We start from the raw sequence: 23,806 nt of genomic DNA, 5'->3' as shown, positions 1-23,806 counted from the left end.
TATTGGTTGAATCATCCTATATGCAGCGGCCAGCCCCCCACTTTCTCTCTTCCTCCCCTCTTCTCCATCAAGCCAATGCAACCATGAAAACCTGAAACAACAAAGAGACCCGGGCTGGAGTCACTCACCACCACCACTACCACCACCACCACCACCCCTCTATGCTGCCGCCCCTCCCTCTCTGCTCTCAATCACAACATCCGCAGCCAACACCCCCACCTCTGCTGCTACACATACAGACACAGGAGAGAAAAAAAACAAAAGGACGAGCCACATGCAGGAAAAGTGTTCCTGATGTGTGACTCAACTACAAAGATAAATGACCTTCCCTTCAGGTCCTGACAAAACACACATATCAACCACCCCCCATATAAAACCCCAGAGGCCAAACACAACGGCAGACAGGTCCTTATCTATATGCTCATCCACAGCCCTGAGCCTGTTGCTGAGGTCAGAGGTCAACACCACCAAACCTGCAGAGTGTCGCTTCATTGCTCCAAACAACAATGTCTTTAAAGAAACAATAATAATTAATGGCTTCAGATAACCTCAACGACTTTAAAAGACAACGTTCTATACATTTCTTTTTGAATTGCTCAACTGTTGTTAAACCTGATTTGGTTTTATTTCCATGGCTGACACCACAAGGTGCTGAACACAGTTTTTGTCTGTAGTAAAAGCTTTGTAAGTGACTGATTCAACAGCTGTTCTGTACGATCCACTTTGAGGAAATGACAAGGGAATCTGTCAAGATGTGTTTCACAAACATGCAATGATTTCAACAATGCCCACACGCTACAGTACGCACAATAGTGCACAGCTTAGCTCACTGAGCAGAAATCGATGCATAATTCCCACTTCACTCCGGGGAGGGACCGTAGGGGAGGATGGGGAGGGGTGGGAGATGAGAAGGGGGATGGTGGGCTCATGGTGTAGAGCACAAAACCGAAAGAAGGGAGCAACACCATCTCATGAGATATTGATTCAACCCCTTCGTCCTCCATGTTTACTGCCCTCTCACGAACCCTAGCTAATGTAAAAGAGGAGAAGGAAAAGGAGGAGCAGTGGGGAGAGAAACCTGTAATGTATCCTTTCTCCCCACTCAGGACAGATTGATTTACAGTCTCAGCTGCTCTCTTTCGCGATTGTTGTCCCTGAATTGGAGTTCCGGTCAAACACACCAGGGTGTGCTGAGCAAGTATTCAAGTTTTGCTAATCCCCTTTTATTCAATGTTGATTCACCACCTCAAAGAAAAAAAAACGCCAGATGTGTCCTGCTGAAGTGAACTCTACTGCTTCAGAGTCTTGTCTGCTTCAGCGGTAATGCAACTGCAGCGGTTAACAGTCGGTAGGGCTGTGTATTTGCAAGAATCTGGCGATACGATACGTATCATGATCCAGAGGTTACAATTCAATATACTGCGATATATTGCAATACTGAAAACAAGGCCTGTATTGCGATTTTGTTTTATCTAAATTTTAGGAAAACTGTCATAGTATAAAGAACACACCATCATATGCATAAAATCTGATTATGCACTCAGAAGAGTGGGATCTGTGTTTGCATTAATCAGTCCCTGTAACATCCAACATCATAGCACTACTTTGAGAGGGCACACTGAGAAGGCTCATCTCTTTGCAAATGAAATATTGACTGAATTAATACTCTGCATGTTAACTACTAATTAAAAATCAATAGTGTTTTTGAGAATCATTACAGTATCACAAAGCATAATATCGCGATAGTCAATGTTTTCAATATTTTCTAACACCCCTAACAGTTGGTGGGGGAAAATGTTAAAACACCTCTGGAAATGTAACTCTAATATATTCTGGATGTGCTGTTCCTTGCTGTATGAGACACAGGAGGTTTGACAATCAGTGTGACTTTGACACGTCCTTCATGGGCTTCATAATTCACTCACTGAAGGAGGTCAAGTCAAGCAACAGCGTCACACCCTCATCAATGACCGAGCAGTCGCATGATATGAACTTGACTTATGCAGATGTTAGTTGTGGAGAGAATCCCAGAGGGAATGGGCCGACGGCAAACCAATCATCTACACACCATAGTCAGTGTGTTGTTGGTATTTGTGAATCTGACATCTGACAGCTGACCCTTGAGAATTATACACTATTATAAGATATTTTGCAACATGAGAATTTGCCTGTGCACCAGGACCAGCCCAGGCTTTTCCAAAAGCAAAGAACAATTGCAGTGTCATCTGGCTCTAATTAAAAAAAATCTTTAAAACACAAAGTTTTTGTTGTTGACACCATTTTGAAATATTATCCTGGCTAAGTAGGATACCCTTAAATATTGTTTGACATTTTAGGAATATGCCTTTTAGAGTCATATATAAGAAGATTGATGTTGATGTTATATGTCACTGGTCTATTCATCTGTTCATCATCAGAAATGTATAAAGTACGTGCGAAAGACAAATACCCATATAAAGAGAAGCTGACAGAGGCAAAGGGGCGATAAATTACAAAAATGAAGTTAGTACATTATATCAATCCTTACAATTTACAAATGGGTAGGTTTATGACATTAAGATCTACAAGCCAAATGCCACCTACACATTTGTCTGGACAAAGATAAGCTAGCTAATGTTATGCTAACGGAATACTAACAAAACATTCGTTAATACTGCATATTTAATCTACCGGTATCTTGCCAAATGAAACCTACAATGTTAGCCTACCTTTGTGTCAGACTGTATACTATATATATTACAATTAGGCTTTTGAATCTTATTCACTGTGCAGTGTTTTCTGTTTTGACGCTAAGTAAAGCTAAGCTAAGCTAACTGGCTGCTGGCTCTAGCTTAAAATTTAGTGTAAAGACATGAATGGTATCAATCTTCTCATCTTACTCTCTTCAAGAAAGTGAATAAGTGTATTTCCTGGAATGCCAAACTATTCCTTTAAAGGTCCCATATTGTAAAAAGTGAGATTTTCAGGTCTTTTACATAATAAAGCATGTTTAAGTGCTTTATAAATACTGTTAAACTATGAAAAGGCTCAATATACGGAGAAATACACACAGCCCGTATTCAGAAATTGCGCGTTTGAAACAAGTCGTTAGGATTTCTGTCCATTTGTGATGTCACAAATATACAATATTTAGACCACAACACGGTTTTAAACGTAAACATTCTAAATGGGTCCCAGTTTATTTCATGTTGCAATGTATGTCAATAACATCAGCTGACAGGAAGTAAACATGGACTCAAACTGTTGCCTAGCAACGCAATTCTGTCGCAATTCCATTGAAATGCACTAAAACGGAGCGTTTCAGACAGAGGGTAAATACAGGTATACAGTACGAGGAAAATAATGTGTTTTTTGAACATTACAGTATGTAAACATGTTCTATTAGAAACACAAAATACAAATATGAACCTGAAAATGAGCACAATATGGGACCTTTAAAAGAAATTGGCAATAAAGACAATAATGTCTGTAAAACAATGTACTTTGAGGGATTATTTCCCGTCAGAGGCATTCATTTCTACATATGGGTGTTGAGTGATTGACCATATGCAGAGTTTAACAAGGGCGGGACGCACAGAAAAAATACAAATCCGTCTGCTACTTCAGCACCACAGACAGCGCCATGGATTTATCAATACACAGCACAGTGAGAGCCGCTTCTGAAATGCGCTGCGGTGCATCTGGTAGAACCACAGCATTATCTAGAGTGGCCGCGATCAGCTCTGGCGGCTCTGCGCGGCTGCGTCTGGTGGTGGCGGCTGGTATTTCAGAGCCACAGTCAGGGTCGTAGATTCTAACTTGCACAAACCTCGGTCAGATAAAGGATCAATAAATCAGGCAGCCTACAACCCCTCTGCCCATGTACTCTCTCTGAGTACCGCATACTGGAGTGCTAATATCACATGTATTAATAGCAGTAGCTGTATCATACAGGATCAGAAACTTCTTTAAAAAGCATACAATGTAAACTGCAATTTCGTAAAAAAAATGTGCTAGCTATCAAAAAGTTGATTTAGTCCAAGGTTTGAACAATTGTTCTATGTGAAAGTATGATGAAGTAAAATGGGTCCAAAGAGGGGTGGGTTTCAGCAATGTTTGCCAAAATTTCCAATTGTTGAAAATGAATCACATTTCTTTTGCAATTTTTCGAGAAAACAATTAGTTGAATTGCCAATAAAAGTCATAGCACACCGTGTTTACTGCGATGCCTATCTCCAGTTATTTTCAAGTTCAATGGGAGTAAATATTGTGAGTCATCAATGTTGAATGTGTGACACAACCCTGAACAGTGTAAAGGAGAGGGATGACTACACAGCTGCAAGGAACATAAAAAACACTGTCTGGAAGCTGAAGATTTCATTCTGACCTGATGAATCATGACCGAATCTTTCTTTTCAGAAGTTACCATGTTCAAAATTTGATGTTGATTTCTTTTGGCATCTTTCTCAGCCTAAAGCTTTGAGAACAGAACTGACCTGTGAACTGCCTGTTCTCAATTTATCACAAATGTCAATTCTTCTGCAGACTTGTAATTTGAAAGAGATGAAAAGATGAGTTCTGACAGTAGCTGACATGACTCACTTATTTTTCACACTCCTCTTCAGACCAGAGATTTTCAAAGTGAAAAGATTTGTTCTAAAGACTTTTTAATTAGACAGACTAAGAGATTACAGACTAAGACTAACGAATTAGTGAGCATGGGGTTATTTTCAGACAAAACAAATCTAATGATCTAAAGCAACAAAAGAAATAATCCAGCATAAAAGAACTACAAGGCCACTCTTCCAGTGCTTCTCAATCCACAGACAATGTCAAGCCTTCCTGATTTACTGATGAAGCCTCATTGTAAGCCATATGAAAACACTGCTCTTCCCTTTCTGCAGTTGCGGCACCCTCTTCCTTCCGTCTCTGACTGTGTCCTATCTGAGGTCGATCTGCCCAGAGACAGCACTAACGAGCCAGAACCATGGGATAACGGTGTCTCCGTCACTGCTTAGGCAGCTATCCAGAGACATACAGTACATACATACGGGGATACAAGGAATGAGAGAGTGATGGGGCCGGCAGGCAGAGAGAGAGAGAGAGAGAGAGAGAGAGAGAGAGAGAGAGAGAGAGAGAGAGAGAGAGAGAGAGACAGAGAGAGAGAGAGAGAGAGAGAGAGAGAGAGACGGGCTGGGAGGGAGGCTGAGTGAAAGATTTGGGTGAAGGGAAAAATATATAGGAGGGGAGAAGACACTACAGAGCAACCAAAACACACTCTTAGCATCTAATTTGACAGTAAAGCTATGCTGTGCTGTGATGTGCAAAAAGAAAATAATAAGAAACACTGCACTGGTGAACAGCACAAGCTTTAAATTTACTTGCAAAGTGTTTAAGTTCAACAGAAAACCATCTCATACCCACTGGGCTACCTCCGGGTCTGAAAAGTAAAGCCAATGCTGAAGTGCCTTGAACTTGCATTCTTTTTAATAGCCAGCAGGGGGCGACTCCTCTGGTTGCAAAAGGAGGTTTGATTGTATAGAAATGACCCTACTTCTCACTTGATTTATTACCTCAGTAAACATTGTAAACATAAGTTTATGGTCCCAATTGCTAATTTCAAGTCTTCAACACAGCATGATGTTCATTTAGTAAATTATGGTCCCATTTATAATCAAATAGACCATAAAGCAGGGTATGCTTTAAGGCGTGCATGGCTTCTTTGTGAGTGACAGTGTTGTCCGGTCTGGGAGTTCTCCGGGCTTTCATCTTAAACTTTTGGTTACATTTTGGTCGCCTAAAAATGTCTTATTTAGTGTTCGCTTCTGCTTAACCCCACCCTCTTGTGTCACCTCTGGTTGCAAAAAACAAGATGGCGACGGCCAAAATGCCAAACTCAAAGCTTCAAAACGGCAGTCCACAAACTAATGGGTGATGTCATGGTGACTACATCCACTTCTTACACAGTGCAAAGACATATTAGTTAGTTAGTATTAGTTCAATTGAGGAGACAAACAAAGAGGCAATGAGGAATTTTCAAAAACATCTTTGTCTGTATTGTAGACTTTATAAAATGATTCAGAAAGTATTTTAATAATCGATTAATAGTATTTTTTTTAATGTAATTTTTAAAGCGAGAATGACAATAATTCAAGTGGGAGAAATTGCAGAAATGAATCTTTTTGGGTTTTGGATCATTGGTCGAACAAAATTAGCCATTTGAAAATGTCACCTTAGGTTCTGGGAAATTGTGAGAGGAGAAAATAATCGGCATATTAATTAATAATGAAATTAATCAATAGTCGCAGCCCAGATTTCCACTGGCGGATGTTGGTCTGTTTGTCCCTATCATCATGGCCTTTTTTTGTCATTTCATGTGGCTGATATTAAACATAGCCGGATACAAAACACAACCAGATACAAATGTGCCAAGTTTGGCATAAAGAGATTACATTTGTGTGTGAAGTACAAGGAGTGCTCTAGTCCGTTGTTCTTCACCAGCTGGGTACAGACTGAGGGCAGACAACCAATGCATGTGGAACATATGTGTCACCACAGAACATATGCAAACATGCATGCAAATCTGGCCAGCTTGCACCTACACACCTGCACACACAATGGCATAAACAAATCAATGGTAAAATACATGCTTCAGGCATGAAGTGATTATTTTCACATATATGATACAGCAGTCTGTTGTCTGTTTAGAGCATATATATAAATAACTCAATATCTGGTAAGACATACTTATTTAAAGTTTTGAAAAATTATCACCGACTGGACGAAACCGACCTACTCTCAAATAAAAGAAAAACAAAAGGATGGTGAGACAGATAAACAACAGTTATTCACGAATAGGCCACTCAATCCCAGAAGCAATTCTATTTTCCATTTGCAGTCTCAATGCCCTTTTACAAAGCACCTCTCCTGAGCACGGCGGGAGTAGATTTGATTTTATTATAGTGGCAGGTTTGCACTCTGCTATTCGGTCTCATATTCATAAACGTGCGACAGACAGATAGGAAGCAGGATGTGTTTTTCTGTGGAAGTAATATCACCTCCGGAAAATGTTCCCCTCTCTCAGGCGAGAGAGCAAAGACAGAGAGACGGACAGACAGGCAGGTGGGGAAGCAGAGAATACAATGGGTGCAGATGTTAACGGATGACAGATCACAACAAAGAGCACTGCTACTGTAATGGCAGAGTTATAGCTGATATTTTACTACACAGGATTTACAAATGATGCAAAAGTATCAATGAAAAGGCACAAAGCACCATATTGTATGTTAAGAGACTACATGATCCTTCGATACTGAGAAGGATCCAGCAACTGGTAGCTGCAGTATAGCAGGCACATCCACCATTCTGGTAATTGTGATAGGTCTATTGTATCTTAACTTTTAGAAGGAATATGAGGCTATAAAACGCTCTATAAAGTCACACTCTTTGCCTTTTGTTGTTCGTCTTTTTCGCCCCGATTCCCTCTCCTACACAGACAAAATGTGTGATAGCTTCTTTCTCCTCTCTGTCTCATCATATTCTCCATATTATCTGCCACATCACCCATCATGCATTAATCCATAAGTGTGAGAGATATCAGCTGGACAGTGCTATGCTGCCGGCTGTGTCAGGCTGTCTCTTTATCTTAACATGCTGCTGCGAGCCGCACAAAGATCATTCTGATTCTGCATGCGAGTCAAAACAAAATGCTCAACTAGTCAAGCGGTGGAACAAAAGGGCATGAGAAAGAAAGCGAGAGATGTAAATATAAAACCATATGTCCATAATGTAACATGGCGAGTGCTGCCTGCCACGTAGGCTGAGCATGTGATGTTATGATTTTAAAAAAATGGCTAAATATATATATTAAGGCTGACAATCGATTTAAATATTTTATCGCATGATTGTCCATAGTTAATCCCAATTAATCGCAAATTAAACACACATTTTCTATCTGTTCAAATGTACCTTAAAGGGAGATTTGTCAAGTATTACTACTCTTATTAACATGGGAGTGGGAAAATATGCTTGCTTTATGCAAATGTATGTATACATCTATTATTGGAAATCAATTAACAACACAAAACAATGACAAATATTGTCCAGAAACCCTCACAGCTACTGCATTTAGCATGAAAAATATGTTCAAATCATAACATGGCAAACTGCAGCCCAACAGGCAACAACAGCTGTCAGTGTGTCAGTGTGCTGACTTGACTTTGACTTGCCCTAAACTGCATGTGATTATCATAAAGTGGGCATGTCTGTAAAGGGGAGACTCGTGGGTACCCATAGAACCCATTTTTATTCACATATCTTAAGGTCAGAGGTCAAGGGACCCCTTTGAAAATGGCCATGCCAATTTTTTTTTTGAACTAGCTTAGGCAGAGTAAAAACACGAAATAAAGACATTTATTTGTCCACCAGACATCACTGACAGTTTATATTTGAAATGTAAAATACCATGCTTGGTTTATAAATGTAAACTAAATAAATTTGCATGAGATGTTAATGGGAGAGGAAAGAAGAAAAACAACGTTCTGCTACACAAATTTGTAGTCCTTTTTGGACTTTTCTGTAATCTTTGCTGTGTTAATGATTGGACATTGGTGGAATTGCGAACAAATCATAGATATCTGAAACGTGACAAGAGGTCCCAACCAGACACTGCTTTTTTTTATTCAGTCACAACCCAAAAAGGGTTTCATCTTCTACAATGCATTGTATTTTATAAGTGTATATTGTTTTTGTGAACTTTTAATCTGCCAGATAAATGTAGTTAAGTAAAAAAGTACAATATTTCTTTTTAAAATGTAGTGGAGGAGAAATATTCGGTAGTGCCATAAAATGGAAATACAAGTATCTCAAAACTGTACTTAAGTACCCTTAATTTTTTTCAACCACTGTCTAGGTATCTGATAAGAGAGCACTCTTGAACTCAATAAAAATAACTAAAACACACACCCAGAATATTCATTGTCATAAAGAATGACAATATTCCCTTTCTTAATTTAATTCATTTGTTTTTTCTAACACGGAATTTACACATTTTTAAACCCTTGTTTAAAACATTTAACCCTTTCTCAAAAATTGTCTTGTGACTGAGCAACTTTTATCTTATACCAAAGTGCCAGGTGTATGCATGATGAGAGATGACACTCTATAAATAATGATGAAAGTGAAAGTTGACGAAAGTTGGCAGTAAAGAGCAAATGTCCCTTTTCCCTTTCACACATGCACAAAAACGTAGCCTTCGTTCAGCTCCTTCTCTATAGGCTCTTTGGCTCTACAGCATCTCCATAAGTGACCTTGAGCTCTGAGCCCCGTCAGCATCTGCCTGTTATTACTGTATGCATGTATGCATTAATGACTGAATGTACTGTATTAACACAGCCAGTGTGGCCTATTATTCCGGGGGGATCACACAGCGATTTCCTTCACTTTAAAGGCCCTAGTGCAGTGCCCGTTCGTGGCGTGCCCGTATGTGGCGTGCCCGTTCGGAACGGGCCGATGGATGACTCCCGGTAGCCTCCCGGTATTGCTGCTTGCAGCGTTGTCGGGGGCTCGTGACTATTTGTAGTGGGCTGATTGCTTGGCCCCAAGGAAGTGCTGCTTGCAGCAAAGTCAAGAATCGCTCATCGCTTGTTGACTCCAGGGAAGTGAAAAAGAGTTTGGTTGTAACATTAGTATATCCAGGATCCAGCAGCAAAAGTGAACTGCAGAGTCCTGGTCTGCCCGCTGCGGACGACATGCTCATCTCAGTCTGCAGAGATGAGATTTCCCCACCTCCACTGCTGCACAGAGCACCAGTCGCTTGTTTATTCAAGGTTTATTAATATTGAATGTGTCCCGTGTCCAAATTGCACCATGGGGTCCCCAGCGATACACCCGCCAAGTGTGAAGTTGATCAAATGAGTGGTTCTCAAGATATGCTAAGGACATACAGACAAACAGAGATTCCTTGCTGTATATTAATAATATTACATATGTTGCACATGTCAGTTGGTGTTTGTAAACACACACCATTCAAAGTCGGCCCCTCCTCCTCGGCTCAACAAGCCGAGAGGGAGAAAGAGCAGCAGCAATGGTCGAGTGAGCTATAGAGTGAATGAAGATGGGGAGCGGTGTTAGTGAGAACAAAGCAGTGAATAAGAGAAACAAAACATTATTTTCTGATTGTTTCCCGGCAGTCACGTTCTAAAACACAAATAAACACACCTGCACCTCCGCATAACCTTGCAGGAAGGTGCCGTATTATGATTGAATGCAGCCGATGGCAGGCTTCATCCTGCTTCTCTGCTCAGTGTGTGTGCCTCGGTCAAACTATAACACACCGATAGCAGCACACAGAAGAGGAAAGACAGAGGAGCAGGGGAAAAACTGAAGCACATAAAAACTCACAGCAATGTAACAACCCGTTCTCATCCATCAAATACAGCTGCTTTGCATCTGACAGAGTAAAGGGGGACTTGTTCCTTGGTATCAGACGTCAAGGGGTGTGACAAAGCCGTGTTATTTGACGACCTGAATGGCCTGCACACCCTGCTTATTGGCTGGGGGTTACACCCCCACGTGGGGGCACAAAGGCTCTTTGCCGTACGCAAATAAGAAGAAAAGAGAACATTTTATTTTAGAAAAATTCCTGCATATTATACCTTTTAATTCTTTGATTTGTGGATTGTTAAAGTTGTCAGACATGTATACAGATAATGCATCAACAGCACAGCATTTTGGTACAGGAGTAAATACACGTGTACTCTAGAAAAACCTCCATCTTCAGAGTAAGTCTCGACGTCCTCGTATCTTTGCACATTCTTGATGGAAATCCTTCTCTCAGTGGACAACTGAGCCACCGCACAAACTGAGGTGGACTCTGAAGATCCAATTACTAAGGGATTTCTGAAAAAAATATATATAAATCTTGGCAAAACACCAAAAGGCTCAGAGGTCCCAGCAGAGTTGCCTGAAAGTAATGACTGTTGCTATGCACACACACACACAGGGAAGGAATCTTGAAACAATGAAACACAATGGTGTGGGGTGTTTGCAGGTTCTTGCAGAGTCCTGAGCTTGCAATACAGATATTGCAATGTCCAGTGCTGTAGTGCTGTAGTGCCTATAGATTCACTGCACAAAAACAGCATCAATTATTCACTTTTTGATGATAACTTATTCATGAAGGATGGAACCATATAGCATTATGGGAATAGACACTGATATAGCCATGCACCAATTGAAGGATTTTCAGCTAAATTATATTGATTAAAACCTCTCATTTTGCTGGGAAACCACCCAAAAACATAAGGACCCCTGCTGTTTCCCACTCCACAGACTCCACAGACACCCGCTGCGTGAGTATTAACGCAACAAACAAGACATCACTTAAATGTGAGGTGGACACGCACTGAGGCGGTGCAGCCAACACCTGCACACCGCAGTGCGCTTGCAAAAAAAAAAAAGAAGCGCAACAGCAGCTTCCTTCTCTTACCTCCTGTAATTGCTCCAACTCCTTTCTGAGAGTGTCCTGGTCGATCTCCAGGTCTGCATACCTCTGCTTCAGCGCCTGGTTCTCCTCCAGGACAACCAGTCCGCACTCCGCAGCCCGGATCTTCTCCCGGTTCGCCTCGGCCAGTTCCTGGGTGAGCCGCTCCACCTCGGCCCGGTACTGATCCACCGAGTCCCCGCAGACTCCATCCGCGGCCATCGCCCCTCTGTGTCTCTCTGTGTCTGTCCTCCTGTCGGTCTGCGGTTCTCCGTCTCTCCACGTCTCTCCACAGAGACACAGAGGCGGGCGGAGGCTGAGAGATGCTCAATATCCCTCCCTCCTCTCCTCTCCAGAGCAGGCAGGTGATGGAAACACTAAACTAAAATAGCCTAAGAATGATTATATCTTAGTGGTACCTAACCGCAGATACATGTTATTAAAAAGGTCCATAAGGGCTGATGGATGAAGCCCTGCGACTTCAAAATCAGGTCAGTATCTCTTCTGTGTGACACTCAGCAAAAACAGAGAGCAGCATTTCTGCTTATTCATGGACACAAGGGCGCCACCTGTCTTCTGCTGTGAGACATAGCAGTCACAGCTTTTTTTCTTTTCTTTTTTATTATAGTAGGACAACTGCATCTATGCAAGATAGATGGTTCTGCATGCTCTCAGTATTCACACTTAACAAAAACAATTATTTATAATTCTCAGTGGAAGAGGGAGTAGTAGTTTTGGATGGCAGTTTTTTTGCTGTTATGTTTTGATGTTTCCTTTTCATATTTGCAATAATTATTATTATTGTGTTATTAAATTATAACTTTATTTTTTAAACATGGGCTATTTCTTGGTGGGTTGAGCATGTAGGTTGACATGGTATTATATTACATTACATGCTGGACATGCTGTCAGCTGGTATTGTAGACAAAAGTGAATATAATCTGCTATGGAGGGTTGAATTGAGTGTGTAGGTGCAGGTAGAGAGGGCGTTATAGTATTTTTGACCAATAATGCTACTGAAACTTATGGAAAATATGTTGGGTAAAAAATCTATATTTTAGTGGTATCTGATGTGTTAAATTTGGTCCCGAATAAAGACGACAATGAATATATGGTAAACTATTTCCATGTCCTGAAAAGCATTTTCACTGCAAATGTCCGAGGAAATTGTGATATCTTGGTTCTGGCCAGAACATATGGTCCAGATATATGTCATGTCTAGCAGTTCAGTTTTCCTCGTGTCCATTTGATATTTCCTACTATATGTAGATGCCGATTTGTAATTGCAGTAGCATAACGTGTCCTCTTTCACCCTGCCCCTGCAGCCAGGAGAACAGTCAATCTTACATGCAATAAAAGAAGATATGACCAGGGTGAAAAGCTGAACCGTTCTCAGAGGCTTGTTAAATTTAATCAGTTGGTACTGTGAAGTGAGTTATGGTATTGATAGTGAAGGCGATGCCGCGTTATCTTTCTTATAATTGATAATGACCCGTGTAACACTTCTCAGAAAGAAGGGGATGTTCCATGTCATTGTTGGAGCCTTTTCACAGAACAATATCACCATTATAAGAAGCAGGTTTCACAGAGACAGTTAAAGTACAAGTTATTATGGGAGAGGTTGTGAAATACATTTACAGAACAGTAGCCTGATGTGTAATATCGCTTTAACAAAATAAATAATGATGAATCAAGACATCCATTTACACAGTTTTTTAAAAACTTTTTGTCCATTTAAGTGCCAACTACATATACAGCACCAACACACAGTAACTGTCTATACGCAGCTGGTATTTCCCCTTTGATCCTATTCAACAAGTTCTCTAAATCCCTCCAGCTGACCTGCCAATAACCCCCGATTTACGAGCCCAAATTAAGATAAGGACAGGTTGTCAGAAAGTCAAACAGATGAACAGTTTATGGCAGCTCTGTATCTTATCGCTGACAAGGAAGTGTGGTGTCATGAAAAAATCAAAACGCTCTCCTGCACAATAACACAGCAGAAATACAGCTCTCTACCGAGAAGCATTCCGCAGTAAAGTGCCCTCACACCTTGACTTGTACGAATACATCGGTACAGACTTATCACAAGGCCTTTTATTGTAAAGAAAGCCGACTGCTTTCAGTAGTCAGCCAGGATAGTCATTTAGAACTTTATTGATAAATTCAAAAAATGTTGAGTTGTTAACATGTACACTTTATTTCAGGTTGTCAACACAGTATAATACAACACATCTGTCAGTTATTACAGATTACAGTCTGCAGTAGTTTTGTGTACCACCAGAAACTCATTACGATGTGATTTAACACAATGGTGTCATCATTTGTAAGAATACTGAAGTTGCTATCTGTCTGTCCCCAGCGGGTCAAAATACAGAGTCCTGTGATCTGGGGAATGTGTGCTGGTCAGCAAGGCGGGTGTTGATGTGGCTTTGAGGAACAGCCTTGATTGAAGGGGTTTAGGTAAGCAGCATGGCAGCCAGCACGCTGCCTGAGGCTGGGGATCCTGTAACAGCTGGGAGAGTACACACATACTGATGAGAAGTTATCTCAAAGAAATCACTGAGAAAGCCACACAGCACAGTATGGTCACTTTTGATTCGGTACATGCTTCAGTCAATTTTCCAGTATCAAATCACAGATTTATAAAAAGATTGATGTTGTGTGTATATACAGTATGTATATATGTGTGTGTATATATATATATATGTGTGTGTGTGTGTATATATGTATGTACTGTATAAATGTATACTGTATGTGTGTATATATATGTGTGTGTGTGTGTGTGTATATATATTATAATGTGTATGTGTGTGTATATGTACAGTATATACAGTATATGTATGTGTGTTTATATGTGTATATATTTGTTTATGTACAGTATATACAGTATATGTATGTGTATATGTGTATATACAGGTATATGTGTGTATAGGTATATATATATGTGTGTATATGTGTATATGTATATATGTGTATATAAAATATATGTGTGTGTGTGTATATATGTATATATATAGCATATAGCAGCATATTTGCCCACTATGCTGATAAGAGTATTGAATGCTTGACAAATCTCCCTTTAAGGTACATTTTGAACAGATAAAAAATGTGTGATTAATTTGTGAATATAAATAAATAATAAATATTTTAATCGGTTGACAGCCCTAATATGTGTATATGTATATATAATATATATGTATGTATATATGTATTCACTTTAATTTATTATTTTCATTTCAATTAAATTAAATTAGACTTTTATTTAATTTTTTATGCTGTTTTCATTATTTTACCATCTTTAAAAATGTATTTTAATATTGTTTGAATTGTCAGTTCTTTTCTTTTTTTATTTGCAAGGCACTTTCTTTGAGCTGCATTTTGTGTATGAGAGATGATATGGGAGTATAATGGAGATGGTTATATGGTGCATTTAAACAAATAATGCTTGTGTACCATTTACTAAATCAATAATGTTGTGTTACCTCATAATAAAGCAGGTGATGACTGGCTGGCTGTATGTGCTGTCTGGTCATCAGTTCTATGTCCTTCAGTGTTTCTGCCTTCCTCCATTTGGCTCTGCGGTTCTGAAACCAAATCTGATGCACAAACAACACAATGTGAAATACATTTACCTAGAATAACCAACCAACAATAACTTGTACTCACAACTTAGCCATATATATGTAGCAGAGTAAAGAAAGACCTATGGTATTTGTTATCACTTTCCTCTGAGAACAATGAATGATCAATTCTTTTGGTACACACCTTTATCCTGTAATGTGTCATTTATCATTTGGGAGGTGCCTTATGTAAGCAACCGTCCAAAGACCAGTACTATTGTTCCATTGATGACTACTTAGTATAATCAGCCAATTGTTTAAGAACATTCACTGAATAGTTAGTAACCCTAGTTTGACTTATTGACTCATTTTACAAGCATAATAAAGTGGCCATTGTTTGTTGATTTGACCAAACTTAATCATAAATGGAATAAAAGTATGATACAGGTTTGACAAAGTACACTAAATTGTTGCTATTATGGAGATTTGGATGTTATCAGAATAATCTCACATTATTAAATATTGCCTGATGTTAACATATTGACTATAGCACTGTTTAAACAAACCAATCATTCATGTATTATTTAATGCTGCCATGATGATTCTTGGTAGAAACAGACAAACAAAAACTGTCACTCATGGATACCAGTGTGTATGCTTGCTCCTTTCTAAAACTGGCAAAAGACAGTAAAAGTCGAAAAAATACGCTCAAGTTAATTATCACCAGTGATGAGCTGCACGTGTCCTGCTGTACCTGTATTCGTCCCTCAGTGAGGTGCAGGAGAGAGGCTAACTGCTCTCTGCTGTTGACGTCTGGGTAGTGAGTCTGCTGGAAGACTATCTCCAGCTCCTGCACCTGGAACGGTGTGAAAGTGACCCTCGTTTGCCTCTTTTTCCTCTGACCTGTAAACACATTATTGTCATTGATATCTTCCTCATCATCCAGCATCATGTTTCCTCTTCTTTCACCTCCATAAATCATAATACTCACTCATGCAGTCTGTGGTGGCTTTTGGAGACTCTTCAAGTAGTCTCATTTGAGGAGTTTCTATTGACAGAGAGAAATGTTGTTTTTTTTGTAATGTAACAACTCTTTTTGGGAGAGCTTTTAAAAAAAGTAATAAAAGAAACGTACCCGCACATGAGAGTTGGTTAGATATTCTGGTGTTCTCCTTGATAACAGACCAGTTGCGATTAACTCTTTTCTCTCTTCTGACACATGTGGGTCTCCTCAGAATTTCTTCAATCGAGTGGGATAATTTTTTGCGTGGCTGTGATTCCATATCTGTATCTCCTCTGTTCCACATTTCCAGCAGTTTATCCCCCGCCATCAGCACCTTCGTCATCAGGTGTTTCTTTGTAGTACAGTACTTTATTCACCAGTATTCAGGAGCTCAAAATATCCTCTGATGAACACCTCCCAGGCTAAGAAAACTGTTGTTCTCTGACTTCTTTTTCTTCTTCTCCTTTCTGTCTTTGTTGCACTCTATACTCTGCAAGGTGAGGACAGTGAGGTTGTCCTCCCTCCCCTGTCAGCCTGTGTTTGACCTGCATCACATGGTGATTATCAGGGAGGAGCGACTGGTAGTATGTAACTGCATACATTCTAGGAACGTTTTTTTTATCTCAGTTTCCCTGAAGAACTTTTAATTTAAGGCGTGCTCATTGTAAATATATTAACTTGATATTATTATCTGCCGTTATCACTCTTTCATCATTTAATAGCACCGAGTTGTTACATTTCCTCTGAGGTCTTAAATGCCTTCAATGTAACCAGCATAAAGACAAATGCTTGCATTGTAGGCCCAAGCTCAGGCAAAATCTGAGTCGTTTCATTAACACCTGCATAATATTCAACTATAAAACAATATTTAAACTGTTGCTCCTCTTTCTTATCATCAGATTTATTGGAAGGCTTATCTTTATCACCTTGGACTCAATATGCCCTCTCACACTTCAGTTCACCTTTCAGAAAATACTGGGAACACAAGCTGTCAGTGACTCCTTGTGGTGTGTGGGGGATAATGTCTTGTGTTTTTTTTATAATATGTCTCCATCTAGTGGTGTTGGCTCTTCAGTGCATTCATCTTTGATTCCCTGACTATGCGAATGGAACATTATGAGGTCTTGAAGATATATAGATCCTTTTCTTTTCATGGCAGACATTTAGATATTTCACAGCAGGAAATGCACGGTGTCTCTAATAACATTAAAGGGGACCTATTATGCTTTTGTGCTTTTTCCCCTTTCCTTTAGTGTGTTACATAGTTTTTTGTGCATGTAAAAGGTCTGCAAAGTTACAAAGCCCAAAGTCCAGGCTAAAGATGGTTACTCTCCCCCACAGAAACACTGCTCCTGAACTGCCTGAAACACCTCGCTATAGAAGTCCTGCCTTTTCTTCCGTAGCGTAGTGATGTCACCAAGTAACACATTTGCATAACAGCAAGTTTGGCACTACCTGGGCTGAGTATACTCCCCCTGCCAAGTAAACTGCTTTATGTGTAAAAAAAGCTTTCCCGCACTCTAGCGATGATGTCACGCGCTCTAGCCCTTAACGACCCACGCAATACACACCCATTATAAAATCTGAAACGGTCTGAAAATTTCACAAAACGTAAACTGCGATTTCGTGAAAAGCCAGCTATCAAAAAATTTCCATTTGGCCAAATAAAGTCCCAAGTCTCGTGACCCGTTTAAACTTTTAATCACGCTTGTACGTTAAAGTATGGCGATTCTGTATGGCCCCAAAGAGGAGTGCTTTTGAGCACTCTTCACATCGATTTTCAATGCATTCCAATGGAGAAAGAAATTGCGCTTTCGCGCGATTTGCTCGGAAACCGCTGCGCGAATCTCTTAGCCAGGTCATAGCACACGATTCCCGATCATTCCGCACGTTTTGATGTACTTTTTGTACAGGTGTTGGCAACGCTGCCGGAGGAGTAGCGCGGCAAAGTTTAGGCAGAAGTCTGAATAAGAAATAAGCCCGCAGGATAATAAACCAGTGTGCTTTGCACAAGGCTTTGCCTTGTGCTTCTAGGCACACTGGAACTAGAAAATTTCGCAAGAAATTTTGACCAGTGTGCCTGGTGCTGGGGGGGGGGGTCTGAGGACCACAGTGAGGTTAGAAGAGGGGGATGATAGGCCCAATAAAGTCCCAAGTCTCGTGACCCGTTTAAACTTTTAATAATTTTTCTATGTTAAAGTATGGCGACTCTGTATGGCCCTAAAGACGAGTATTTTTGAGCTCTCTTCACGTCGATTTGCCACTCATTCCTATGGAGCAAAGAAATCGCGCTTTCGCGCGATTTTTTCGGAGACCGCTACGCGAATCTCTTAGAACAGTCATAGCACACCATTCCCGATCATTCTGTCACTGGTTGCCATGGTGATTGGGGGGCCGAGAGGAGTGTTTAGTTTCCTGTTTTTATAAAGTAAGAGTTGAGGGCTTTTATTTTGAAAAGTAGGAGAATACCTAGTTTCCTGTTATCATACAATGAGAGTTGGGGGCTTTTAATCACAGGTGTAATTAATAACATAAAAAATGGCCCTGATCCATTGAAGCCTGGTTTAGAGCATGTTGGCTCACTGAAAGTGAGTGATACAGTAAATAGTGTGTGTGTGTGTGTGTGTGCGTGTTAGTCAGCCTGCTCTGATTGGCTAATGTGAATCAGCAGTCTAGCAGCAATCTGAAGTTGCCGTGGCGATTGGCCACTGCTGCAGTGGGGCAGTTTATAATAGGAGTTAACCAGAGACGTACATGTCATAAAAGTGCTTCTACGACAGAAACCGTGACTCCTATCGCTTAGATTGTTCATGAGACCAGGTAGGAGTCTCTGATGAACAAATGGTGCGACATTTGGGTCTGTAGTTTCAAAAATGTGACCTCGGCGGCAGTTTCGAAAAGTATTAACTTTTTTCTCTGATCCAAAACATTCTGTGAAATTTAATATGGGGCCCTATGGGAGCGAAGCCTGCAGTTGCTCTCACGTTCAGGCATGTGTCGCCAAATGTGTAAGTCCGACTGATTCCATAGCTACATGTTTGCGACCGGCACAAAAATACCTACGTTTTGATGTATTCATTGTGTATGAGGAGTGGACGTTGTGGGCTACAGAGCAATTTGTTCGGAAAATTTTCAAAAGATTTCAAAGCTTTCCCGCACTCTAGCGATGATGTCACACACTCTAGCCCTTAACGACCCACGCAATACACACCCATTATAAAATCTGAAACGGTCTGAAAATTTCACAAAACGTAAACTGCGATTTCGTGAAAACCGTGCCAGCTATCAAAAAATGTCCATTTGGCCAAATAAAGTCCCAAGTCTCGTGACCCGTTTAAACTTTTAATCCCGTTTCTACGTTAAAGTATGGCGACTCTGTATGGCCCCAAAGAGGAGTGTTTATGAGCACTCTTCACGTCGATTTTCAATGCATTCCAATGGAGCAAAAAAATCGCGCTTTTGCGCGATTTTCTCGGAAACCGCTGCGCGAATCTCTTAGCCAGGTCATAGCACACGATTCCCGATCATTCCGCACGTTTTGATGTACTTTTTGTACAGGTGTTGGCAACGCTGCCGGAGGAGTAGCGCGGCAAAGTTTAGGCAGAAGCAGCGGAAGAATAAGCCCGTCGAATAATAGACCAGTGTGCTTTGCACAAGGCTTTGCCTTGTGCTTCTAGGCACACTGGAACTAGAAAATTTCACAAGAAATTTTGACCAGTGTGCCTGGTGCTGGGGGGATGGGTGGTGGGGGGTGGCAGATTCAGACTGTCTGAGGTCCATAGTGAGGTCATAACTGTAGGCCCTTTTGCTGCATGAGTGTCTGTCAGTGGTTGCCATGGTGATTGTGGGGCCGTGAGGAGTGTTTAGTTTCCTGTTAACATACAGTAAGAGTTGAGGGATTTTATTTTGAAAAGTAGGTGAATACCTAGTTCCTGTTATCATACAATGAGAGTTGGGGGCTTTTAATCACAGGTGTAATTGATCACATTAATTATGGCCCTGATCCATTGAAGCCCTGGTTTAGAGCATGCTGGCTCACTGAAATGGCGTGATACAGTAAATAGTGTGTGTGTGTGTGTGTGTGTGTGGGTGTGTTAGTCAGCCTGCTCTGATTGGCTAATGTGAATCAGCTGTCTAGCAGCAATCTGAAGTTGCCGTGGTGATTGGCCACTGCTGCAGTGGGGCAGTTTATAATAGGAGTTAACCAGAGACGTACATGTCATAAAAGTGCTTCTACGACAGAAACCGTGACTCCTATCGCTTAGATTGTTCATGAGACCAGTTAGGAGTCTCTGATGAACAAATGGTGCGACATTTGGGTCTGTAGTTTCAAAAATGTGACCTCGGCGGCAGTTTCGAAAAGTATTAACTTTTTTCTCTGATCCAAAAGATTCTGTGAAATTTAATATGGGGCCCTGTGGGAACTAGAAAATTTCGCAAGAAATTTTGACCAGTGTGACCAAGTTTAGGCAGAAGCAGCGGAAGAATAAGCCCGTCGAATAATAGACCAGTGTGCTTTGCACAAGGCTTTCTCCATTGGAATGCATTGAAAATCGACGTGAAGAGTGCTCATAAACACTCCTCTTTGGGGCCATACAGAGTCGCCATACTTTAACGTAGAAACGGGATTAAAAGTTTAAACGGGTCACGAGACTTGGGACTTTATTTGGCCAAATGGAAATTTTTTGATAGCTGGCACGGTTTTCACGAAATCGCAGTTTACGTTTTGTGAAATTTTCAGACCGTTTCAGATTTTATAATGGGTGTGTATTGCGTGGGTCGTTAAGGGCTAGAGTGTGTGACATCATCGCTAGAGTGCGGGAAAGCTTTGAAATCTTTTGAAAATTTTCCGAACAAATTGCTCTGTAGTCCACAATGTCCACTCCTCATACACAATGAATACATCAAAACGTAGGTATTTTTGTGCCGGTCGCAAACATGTAGCTATGGAATCAGTCGGACTTACACATTTGGCGACACATGCCTGAACGTGAGAGCAACAGCAGGCTTCGCTCCCATAGGGCCCCATATTAAATTTCACAGAATTTTTTGGATCAGAGAAAAAAGTTAATAGTTTTCAAAACTGCCGCCGAAGTCACATTTTTGACACTACAGACCCAAATGTCACACCATTTGTTCATCAGAGACACCTAACTGGTCTCATGAACAATCTAAGCGATAGGAGTCACGGTTTCTGTCGTAGAAGCACTTTTATGACATGTACGTCTCTGGTTAACTCCTATTATAAACTGCCCCACTGCAGCAGTGGCCAATCACCACGGCAACTTCAGATTGCTGCTAGACAGCTGATTCACATTAGCCAATCAGAGCAGGCTGACTAACACACACACACACACACACACGCACACTATTTACTGTATCACGCCATTTCAGTGAGCCAGCATGCTCTAAACCAGGCTTCAATGGATCAGGGCCATAATTAATGTGATCAATTACACCTGTGATTAAAAGCCCCCAACTCTCATTGTATGATAACAGGAACTAGGTATTCACCTACTTTTCAAAATAAAATCCCTCAACTCTTACTGTATGTTAACAGGAAACTAAACACTCCTCACGGCCCCCCAATCACCATGGCAACCACTGACAGACACGCACGCAGCGAAAGGGCCTACAGTGCTGACCTCACTATGGACCACAGACAGTCTGAATCTGCCCCCCTCCACACACAAACCACCCCTAGCCCCCACCCATCCCCCAGCACCAGGCACACTGGTCAAAATTTCTTGCGAAATTTTCTAGTGAAGTCTTACTATTCCTCTTCTTACGGTTTTTGCCACGCTACTCCTCCCCCAGCGTTGCCAACACCTGTAAAAAAAGTACATCAAAACGTGCGTAATGACCGGGAATGGTGTGCTATGACCTGTCTAAGAGATTCGCGTAGCGGTCTCCGAAAAAATCGCGCAAAAGCGCGATTTCTTTGCTCCATAGGAATGAGTGGCAAATCGACGTGAAGAGAGCTCAAAAACACTCGTCTTTAGGACAATACAGAGTCGCCATACTTTAACGTAGAAAAATTATTAAAAGTTTAAACGGGTCACTAGACTTGGGACTTTATGGGGCCTATCATCCCCCTTCTTATAACCTCACTGTGGTCCTCAGACCCCCCCCAGCACCAGGCACACTGGTCAAAATTTCTTGCGAAATTTTCTAGTGAAGTCTTACTATTCCTCTTCTTACGGTTTTTGCCGCGCTACTCCTCCCTCAGCGTTGCCAACAATGCCTGGAAGGCACGTTCACATTCATCATTCCATATCACTTTCGAGGTTGATTTTTTTGTTAGTTCGGTGAGTGGTGCCGCCAATGTAGAGAAATGGGGAACAAACCTTCTGTACCACCCCACCAGTCCTAAAAAGGATCTCACTTGCTTCTTGGTCAGGGGTCTTGGAATCATCTGTATGGCCTTTATCTTGTCTATTTGTGGCCTTATCTGCCCACGGCCGACCAGGTACCCAAGGTATTTCACCTCCTCCTGAGCCCAGGAACACTTGTTTGCATTCAGGGTCAGCCCAGCTTCCTGTATCTTGCTTAGGACGATTTCAAGATGCTGCAAGTGTTCTTCCCAGGATTCACTGTAGATTACCACATCATCAAGATAGGCAGCTGAAAACCTGGAGCAATCATTAAGAACAATGTCCATTAATCTTTGAAAGGTCGCAGTTGCGCCATGAAGGCCAAAGAGTAACACAGTGTACTGGAACAAGCCCATCCCTGGAATCTGGAACGCTGTGTATTCTTTGCAAGATGGGTCAAGAGGCACTTGCCAGTAACCTTCATCCATCATCAAGATAGGCAGCTGAAAACCTGGAGCAATCATTAAGAACAATGTCCATTAATCTTTGAAAGGTCGCAGGTGCGCCATGAAGGCCAAAGAGTAACACAGTGTACTGGAACAAGCCCATCCCTGGAATCTGGAACGCTGTGTATTCTTTGCAAGATGGGTCAAGAGGCACTTGCCAGTAACCTTTACAAAGGTCTAATGCTGTGATGTAGTTGGCTTTCCCGATTCTCTCTAGCAGCTCATCAATACGGGGCATGGGATATGAATCAAAACAGGAAATACTGTTCAGTTTCCTCATGTCTGAACAGAACCGAGGTTGAGTACAATTTTTCTTGGGAACAAGCACTATGGGGTTTGACCACTCACTTCTGGATGGTTCAATGACTCCCATGTCCAACATCATCTGCACCTCCTTCTTCAGTGGTCCCATCATTCCAGTGTGCATAGAAGCACAAGGCAAAGGTATTCACCTACTTTTCAAAATAAAATCCCTCAACTCTTACTGTATGTTAACAGGAAACTAAACACTCCTCACGGCCCCCCAATCACCATGGCAACCACTGACAGACACGCACGCAGCGAAAGGGCCTACAGTTATGACCTCACTATGGACCTCAGACAGTCTGAATCTGCCCCCCTCCACACACACACCACCCCTAGCCCCCACCCATCCCCCCAGCACCAGGCACACTGGTCAAAATTTCTTGCGAAATTTTCTAGTGAAGTCTTACTATTCCTCTTTTTACGGTTTTTGCCGCACTACTCCTGCCGCAGTGTTGCCAACACCTGTACAAAAAGTACATCAAAACGTGCGGAATGATCGGGAATGGTGTGCTATGACCTGTCTAAGAGATTCGCGTAGCGGCCTCCGAAAAAATCGCGCGAAAGCGCGATTTATTTGCTCAACAGGAATGAATGGCAAATCGATGTGAAGAGAGCTCAAAAACACTCCTCTTTAGGTCCATACAGAGTCGCCA

At 41.3% G+C, this 23,806-nt stretch overlaps 1 protein-coding gene and 1 long non-coding RNA gene across 9 annotated transcripts in view; both read right to left on the bottom strand.

The window, feature by feature from the left end:
• Positions 1-12,014, bottom strand: part of bicd1a (bicaudal D homolog 1a) — a 42,028-nt gene extending 30,014 nt beyond the window's left edge. For 7 of the 8 annotated variants that reach the window (XR_012593544.1, XR_012593545.1, XM_074631832.1 and 4 more), the window contains exon 1: positions 11,468-11,999. Coding sequence is in view for 6 of the 8 variants with exons in the window: in XM_074631832.1 (XP_074487933.1) it covers positions 11,468-11,683 (216 nt within the window). In the remaining 2 variants the exon portion in view is untranslated. Of the gene's footprint in view, positions 1-11,467 lie in introns of all 8 variants that reach the window. The other variant, XM_074631838.1, reaches the window with a different exon arrangement.
• Positions 12,015-14,946: 2,932 nt separating this feature from the next.
• On the bottom strand, positions 14,947-16,616 carry LOC141767052 (uncharacterized). Its single transcript, XR_012593760.1, has 4 exons — positions 16,160-16,616; positions 16,016-16,072; positions 15,779-15,927; positions 14,947-15,060 (listed from the first exon to the last, which is right to left on the bottom strand). It is a non-coding gene; the product is annotated as an uncharacterized LOC141767052 (long non-coding RNA).
• Between the last annotated feature and the right edge of the window lie 7,190 nt (positions 16,617-23,806).

This window comes from Sebastes fasciatus, chromosome 4, assembly GCF_043250625.1.
Source record: "Sebastes fasciatus isolate fSebFas1 chromosome 4, fSebFas1.pri, whole genome shotgun sequence".
Classification (NCBI taxonomy): domain Eukaryota; kingdom Metazoa; phylum Chordata; class Actinopteri; order Perciformes; family Sebastidae; genus Sebastes; species Sebastes fasciatus.
This window is presented reverse-complemented; position numbering and strand designations above follow the sequence as displayed.